The 8,186-nt window shown below is 43.5% G+C and overlaps 1 protein-coding gene across 1 annotated transcript in view; it reads right to left on the bottom strand.

The window, feature by feature from the left end:
- Positions 1 to 2,327: 2,327 nt before the first annotated feature.
- EHBP1 (EH domain binding protein 1) overlaps positions 2,328 to 8,186 on the bottom strand; it is a 244,034-nt gene continuing 238,175 nt past the window's right edge. The window contains exons 20-21 of the mRNA XM_034657273.1: positions 3,633 to 3,747; positions 2,328 to 3,412 (exon numbers count right to left, since the gene is read on the bottom strand). Of these exons, the coding sequence (XP_034513164.1) occupies positions 3,322 to 3,412; positions 3,633 to 3,747 (206 nt within the window). The 3' untranslated portion in view covers positions 2,328 to 3,321. The remainder of the gene's footprint in view (positions 3,413 to 3,632; positions 3,748 to 8,186) is intronic.

Genomic DNA, 8,186 nt, shown 5'->3' with positions numbered 1-8,186 from the left:
TAGCCCGCGAGGCCCGCGGCTCCGAGCCCCTGAGACGGTGCAGAGGTTTAAAGAAAGAAATGAAATACACCCCCGCCTCCAGTTCTGGGGAAAGGCGCGGGCGGGAGGGCAATAGTTTTTCGGGGAAGACAATGCGGGAGCCCTGGGGTGCGCTGCGGCCGCGTCTGCGTCCCCAGCCCGCGCAGACCAGCCCAGGCCTGCGCGCTCTGAGCCTGGGTCTAGCCCTTTGCTGCCGGGGTGCATGCCCTTGTCCCAGCCCCGCAACCTCTCGCACTCCTGTCCGCTCCGGGCCCTGTTTCGCCTGCAGCTGCAGCGCCGGGCCAAGGTCCGGCGCTGCGAGTTGGGGCGGCTGTGCGCGCTGGAATGTGCTCAGGCGGTCCCCAGGGCCCGCCACGCGGGAGTCCGGCGCTCTTGCTTCCAGATGCTGCCACGGTCTCGGGGAAGTTGGGAGGTATCAAGTAGCACAGTCCCCCTCCCCCCCCATGAGAATATTTATCTAATCCCAAATTGCAGGCGTATTTTCTTAATGCTCAACCCATAAAACCCCGGGATTAAGAAAAGAAAGAGAGGGAGAGGGAGGAGTGTAGAGAGGAAGAGAGACTGAGACGAAAGTTTCTTATACGCGGCGTGGAGGACTGAGGCGGCCGTCGCTAGGCAAATGTCCAGGTGGGAGACACTGGGCCAGAAGCCGCGACCGTTCCAGCAACGGCCGCAGCGCGGGGAGGGAAGTGTGGGCATCACCGAGAGAGAGCACGTCCACCCAGCTCCAGGCCCCCGGGCCGGGGAGGGGGGCGTGGGAGCTGGGCCCTAGGACCCGGATCCAGCACCCAGGTGACCTCGAGGCCGGGCCAGACTCTGGGGGACACTTGGGACAGGGGGAGGGGTTTGGCGTCGGGGTCGTGGGATCCTGGCCAGGGGCGGAAGTTCTACATCGGCCCGCGGGCTGTGCCCAAGCCAGCCGGCTGCCAACGCTCCTCCTCCTCAGCGACCCCTGGGCCCACAGTTTCTTTTCCCGCAGCGCGGGCTTTCTGGTTCCGGGCCTCTCGGCATGCTGGGCTTGCGCCTGCGCTCGGCGGGCAGCCTCTGGGCACAACGCGAAGAAATCGGGACGCGGCTCCTTCGCTGCGGGCCTGACCCTAGTCCCGGGGGTCCGCGCTCCGCCGCCGCTGCGGGGCGTGCGGGCGCCACAGAGCAGCCCAAAGGGAAACCCCGCGAGGCTCGGGACTGGGGCAGGGGGGACAGCAAGTGTGGGGCTAGGGAACGTTTGTCACTTGACAGGTCGGGAGCGGCATGGGGAGCCGCCTCTCCGCGAGGCTCCTCGGGAGGGAGGGTTCCCCGAATCCAGCGTAAATGGGGTGGTGATGCTGGCCGCCCAAGCCCCAGGCAGCCTGGGGCTGGTGGTTTCGTCTGCCTGCTTCCCTGGGGTTACAGTCGGGTTGAGAGCTTCCCCCAGAGAGCGGCAGCCAGCTCCGCTCTCCTGCTTGAATAAAAAGGACAAACCCTCAATTTCACTTAGTTCTGATAACTTCCCAGTAACTTCTTAAAATCCTTTTCATGAAGAAATCTACCGTAACAAGTTTTATCATTTTGAAAGACTGGCAGTTGAAGGCGGTTGCGTACTTTTCGAACGGAATTTATGTGTGTGCGTGTAGCTTTGTGTGTATATGTACATATACGTATGTGTGTATATGTTTATGTGTGACCTAGGCTATCATATAAACGCTAGTGGACTGTTCTGTCTCTAGACTTGTTGAACGAGCTTTCTTTGTTTCGGACACCTCTGTAGAGGAGTAATGGCAACTACTATAAAATAGCCAGTTTTTTCTGTAGCCTAGAACTTACTAAAAGTTCTCTTTCCTTCATCTCATACACACACATCTGCATACATTTAGCCTCCCAGCCAACAATAATCTTCTTCCTTTCACTTCAGCACCTTCAGACTTGCGGGTTATCAGAAGTCATAATTTTTCCTCATGAGTGCAACATTAACAATTGAAAATAACGTCGAAAATTCATCAAGATATTAGCATTTTTTCAGTGCTGTGGAATCACAAATTTCCTCAAATCTTTAACAACAGAGATGACCCTTTACAAAAGATGATAGTTACACTGCCTACGAAAATATGACTAACTGCTTTTCAGTTCACATTCGTGTGTCAGCAGGGCCCCTTTGGGACGGTATAAACTTACTCAGCTCCACATACAGCCTGGTATCCTGCTCTGCATTCAAGAGGGCAATTTTTTTTTCCCCGCATGAAAGGTCTTATGGATACAGGAACTTCTCAAACCAGTGTCAAGTTTTCATTGTAAGGAAGTAGGAGCAGTGGTTAAGGTAAGAAAGTTTCTGCTTTTATTGAAAATTTATATATGACTCAGTATTGTAATAAATAAACAGATAACCATTTTCACAAAAAAATGACAGTGCTATGCTAGAGAAGAAAATATTAATTGGGGGATTTACTCATAGTGGCAAGACAGACTTTTATCAATACAGAATAAATATTAACAGCATTCTTGAGCCAATGTTGAGACCCAACAAAATGTAAGAACTAAGCTAGATGTAATAAATAATTATCCAGAGAAAAAGATGGCGCATTCTCAGATGATAAGACCGTTTTTGTAAACTGATGCGTGTCAATTAGTCCCATCCTCACAGCTCACCTTCAAATCACAGGACTGTCTCAGGCTACATTAAAGGGCCATCCTCCAAGGAAAACAGAGGACAGGAACTCTATTATCCTTACAGTGAAATGCAAAACAACTGCAGAAAATCCCACTGGCAAATAGAACACAGTTTAATAAGTAGATTGAATATGATCTAACTATAAAATTTAGGTAACAGAGTCAAGTGTTACATATGGCAGGACTGGAAAAATCATTCATGACATTTTTATCCCCCACTTACCCCCCTCCCACCATTATGCTATTAACAACAACAACAACAACAACAGCAACAACAAAAATGTTCCAAATTTTCCTCCCATCAAAAACTGAGGGAAAATAACGAGGGAAGGGTTTTCTTTTCTTATCTTCTTTGAGCACTCTCTTGAATACTCTCAATACCAGTCACTCACAAGGAATCTGTGCAAATTTATTTCACATGATTTCAAGGAAATGATTAACTCACAAAAAAAATAACCTTAAACAAAGCTCTTTTGGAGTTCTATTATCTGGAAAGGAGGGAGGGAAAGGGGTGGTGGTGGTGGTAAAGAAGTACAATCCAGCCCCCCAAAATGTTAGAAGTTTTACATCAACGACGAGTCTGACATTTTCTGGTCTGGGGAACCAAGATTAAAATGTTGGGAGATTATGGTCCGGCTGCTATTGAAGAACACATTTCTCTTCCTTCTTGGCCATCTTGCCTTTGTTTTGTTCCAGAGTTCGCTCCAAATGCTCATCTTCTTCTTCAGCCCTGGAAGTCAAACAGGAAACAAATTTATTTTTCTTCGTGGAGGGCAAAGCCGCGCACTCTCCTCTCACCTCGCAACCCGAGCCCCAGCGGGAATGAGACTCCTGGGGACAGCGGGGGTCTGTCCCGGCCCACCCGAGACCTCTGGACTGAACTTTCCGAAAACTTCATGGCCCCTCGGTTGGCAGCGGAGACTCGACCCCCGACCCCACCGCCCACTCACTGCTTCTCCTGCGCGTCCAGGTCCCTGACGAGCGCATCGCGCTTGTTCACCAGGGCCACCAGCTCATCCAGCAGGAGTTGCTCGCGTCGCTTCTGGGCCTCGGTCTTCTGCCAGTCTGCAGAGGACGGCAGGCTCGTTACCCACCCGCAGAGCCTCGGCACACCCTCCCCCGCTTCCCGCCTTTTCCAATTTCCTTGTATCTCTCCGCAAACCACGTTAGAGAGCCACTAGATAGTGTTTTATGGGGAGTTTGGCCGTTGTGATGAGGGTTTCACCCTAAAACCCAACTTCCTAAATCTGTCCTGCAGATGGAGATGGCTACTGCTGGGCTGGAACCTGCAAAACAGACCAGGTGTGAGCGGGTGGCCAGCCGGAGGTGCGCACCTGATTTCGCCAAAGTTGGGGGAGGGAGAGTTGGAGGCCCAGAAAAGATCGGTCGGAGGATTGGTGTGTGTGGGGGCAAGTGGGCAAATGAGGGGGCGGGAAGCAGAGATAGGCGATAAAAATCACTCTGAAAACGCTAGAGAATCTGCTTGAGAACCTATCCTCCTCCCCCACCCCCATGCTCACCCCATACAGCCCATTCTTCGCTAATTTCCTCTTCGCTCTATTTTAGCAGTTGGATGTATCTCACACTGGGCGCCATATGCTTCACAATAACTTTAAAAGTAGTGAATCGGCTAATTAGCATTTTTCTTTGAAGTAAAAAATAAATTTGCTCTGCAATATTACACTGCAGCTCTCGATCGCATCACAGCCAGTTTTCTTTTGGAGAGGTTTGCTGGGTGGTTTAAAATCAAAGCACTTCTGCAAAGGAAAAATTACATACTTCTTTTTGAAACCCCACGTTAAAGGCTGGAAAATCCGATGGGCAGTGCTCTTTCCATGTGTAGGGGCAGGTTTTTTGAAGGTTTTAGGACCCGATAATATATTTGCTAATCTTCGCTGGTCTGATAATTTCCTTAAGATGAGCAGCAGTTTAGTTTAATAAAAACAGGACCAAATCGAACATTTAAAGCACTTTTAAAACCAAAGCCAACTGCTCTCTGGCCAGACTGTAAGGGCTTGTAGCTGTCAATCAACCCCCAGTCTACCCCGCCTCCCTCATTAGGAAGGTAAACAATGAAAAGAAGAAGTAGATGATGAGGCAGATAGCAGAACAAATGAGGACCTAGAGGGAAACAGGACACCAGCTTTAAAAAAAAAAAAAAAAAAAAAAAAAAAAAAAAAAAAAAGGCCCCACCCCCCNGACTCATGCAGCCCCCTCCCCCAGCAAATGCACTTTCCAAAAAACAGGAGTGCAATCCTTTCGGGTTTCTCTCTTCTCTCTCCATTGCCCTGGGCAATCATGTTAAAACTCACATGGCTGGTGCTTATTCAGATAACCCTAACAATGCACACCGCTGGTTACCATGTGAATCTTCACAAACCACACAAGAATGTGCTGGTTCAAATCCCCCCGACCCCCTCCAAAGCAAAATTTATTCAAGACAGCAAACTGCTCAGCAGCTTTATGAAAGCAAATGGTGCTAGAGGGAATTCTATCTTGTATTTACAAATTAAAAATTAGATGCATCATCATGCAATAAAGGTTAGAATAGCAGCAAAAAGCTAGAATGGTTTATTCATTTTTATCACTATTCCTTCCCGTATAAGCTCAAATACATACATACATATATATGAAATATGCCATGTATTAATTATCCACATTTGATACAAAAATTACACAAATAAGTACATTAAAAAACTGGTCACATTACATTCTTATAAAAAAAGAAGTGAAATATTCTATAGCATGGGAAGGAGTAAGGAACTATTACTATGGAAACTTTTTTTCTGAATATAAGAATTAAAAAAATAACAAAATAGGAAAATTTAAGAAAAGCCATATCTATCACAATTTTGTTCTTTGGATTTAAACGCAACTGTGGTCAGGAACGCTAGACAATTTTCTAATTTGGTTCTTGTTCTTAATCAGTCTTATTCTACACAGGAGCAAAATTAATAGACACTACAGTTGGAAGGATCTTTAAGGTCATCTAGTCTAATTTCAGGCAACTATTGTTCTAGAAATATTAACTCAGAGAAAAATCTGCTAAATTTGTAAAAGATTTGTAACTAAATTTTATAATTAGTAAGACTGCCAGTTTTGATGAATATTAATTTTTCCACTTTCAACCTCAAAAAATCATTCGGATTATAAGCTTTATAATTATTTACTTCCAAAACATTTTGATAAGAGCTTCACAACTGGGAAATAAAGTTCCTCCACCATACACTTAAAAAAATACAATTAAAGGGAAAATTATGAAATTTTCTAAAACCAAGAAAAAAATAAATGTTAACAACAGACGTATAGTTTTCTTAATTAAACTGTTCCTTCTCTGTACTTGACCAGTCACTTAAGGCTTTAATTAATAATTAGAAATATCAAGATAAATGAGGCTTTAACAATATGGATGAGAGAAAACTTTTATTTTTTAACCCCTGAAGCATTGAATAATTTAAAAAACTTAACTTTTTCCTAGCTCAATACTGACATTTTCTGTAACTGTAACAAAAACATTTTTAAAGTTATGAATATTTAAGGTTATTTTCATCATTGTACAGTCAAATTTAACGGACATTAGAATTTAAAATGTTGCAGCATAAATTTAAAGGATTTTTGTATTAAATTTGTCATAGCCATATTAATATCGATCTACAAAATATTAGTCAATTGTAGAGGAAACAGCTATGTACAGTGAGTAGATTTTACACTAGCAAAACTTTTACTTTGCAGTTGCTTTCTCATGGGAATAAATTTATACACATACACACATATTTGAATGCTGACTTGGGAAATTAAACTATTTTGATGATTTTTAAAAAATTAATGATACCTTTAAAATTGATCAAGATCCATATTTATATGTTTGTGCCTAAATTAAAACAATTTTTGAATCCCTTTTAGTACCTTCACCTAGATGTAATGTCATGTTTTAAAAACCTGCCTGTAAGTTTATGTGTTATCTGTTATGCATTTTAAGGAAGGATTACTCACCTATAACACCAGTCACAGCTAGCTAGATACACTAACTTTGACTTGAACAGACTACAATGTGGCTTCTGATTAATTTAAAGATTCCAGTGTACTTTTGCTACAAAAGCCATATCCTCTTGCAACAAATAGGATTAAGTTTTGATGCTGCATTTGAGCCAAAGTGTTGAAATAAAGAGATTCTGTTTATGTCCATCTGCACTGAGCTGTTTTGTTAATTTAAAAATCTCTTTTTTATATATAGGGCCAATTATTCATTCCCCGATTCAGTTTATTTGCTGAAGTTGATAATTACCTTGGAAAAAAGGCAAAAGAAATACCTATAAATACTTTGATAGAAAGGACCTAAAGTTCTTATAGTAAACCTTCAACCTTGGCACTATAAATAAGCCTGGCACTTTGATGAAAATTAACACTAGTTTTGTAAAGAGCACATTGGGGGATTGCAGTCAAGTCTTATCTTTAGTTCCAGTCAACTAGCAATCCTGAAAGAGTTTGCATCATCATCAGAGCAGGCCATTTGATAGGATTCTACTGCTGTACCTAATCAATCTATGGAAGACTGTGGCTGTGCTGTGTAACAAAGCTAAAATAGATTTACAAATGGGGTTTTAGGGGATAAGCTCCTCCACAGGATTACATATTGATTTTAAATATAAAAAGCTTATCATATAAACCATAACTACAAAAATAGTGAACCTATGCATAAATCCCTTTAGAAGAGCACCCACTTCAAACTCTAAGCCAAGAATAAATCAAGATGTACAAAATCCTAGAGAAGATCCATTTCTTGTGCAGAAAATGAACACACCACTTTCTAAAAGCCCACCCCAATGTGTGCAGAAATGAATTTATCTTTCCTGAGGGGGCATTAAATAATCTGGAACAAAAAAACTATAGGAAAAGTATCTAAAAGATGTTTGTTAGCTTAGGGGATCCTACAACTTAGCTCAGTAGAGTGAAACTCCTGCTATGAAAAACACCTCAAGGAAAAAAAAAAGGCAAAAAACAGGCCAAAGTGATTATGGATTTTCAGAAGAATGGATATATTGAATTTTTTCCCCCTCTCAAACCAAGCTGTTAATATTTCTTTCAATGTGCTATGTGGCTATTAACATTCTGGGCTTTCTCCTGCTGAATGGTTTCAGGAGCAGATTTATTTGAAAAGATTTTAGTTTATTTATTATGAAAACCATCTTATGGCTACCTAGTGGAAGAGATGCAGACACAAAGAGGAGTGGACCTTAAAACAAAGGGAAGCAAAACACCACCAAGTAGTGTTGCCTATTCATGTGTTTTTCTGTGGGTTTTAATATTCCAAGAGGCTACTGAACTGCATGTGTGTACATTCTGAGGGCTGGTTCAGAGGACCCTGTGCTCACAGAACTGGTGATCAGGACAGTCGGTACCTGTCTAGGGCAGCCCGGCCCATGCACGGCCCAGGCTAGCGGGACAGCCCGCTTACTAAGAAAGGCCTTTGTCATCAACAGGGTACTTCTTTCCTCAAGTCTCTT

This window comes from Ailuropoda melanoleuca, chromosome 4 (assembly GCF_002007445.2).
Source record: "Ailuropoda melanoleuca isolate Jingjing chromosome 4, ASM200744v2, whole genome shotgun sequence".
Classification (NCBI taxonomy): domain Eukaryota; kingdom Metazoa; phylum Chordata; class Mammalia; order Carnivora; family Ursidae; genus Ailuropoda; species Ailuropoda melanoleuca.
Note: the sequence above shows the minus strand (reverse complement) of the source record. Positions and strands in the feature narration are given on the sequence as shown.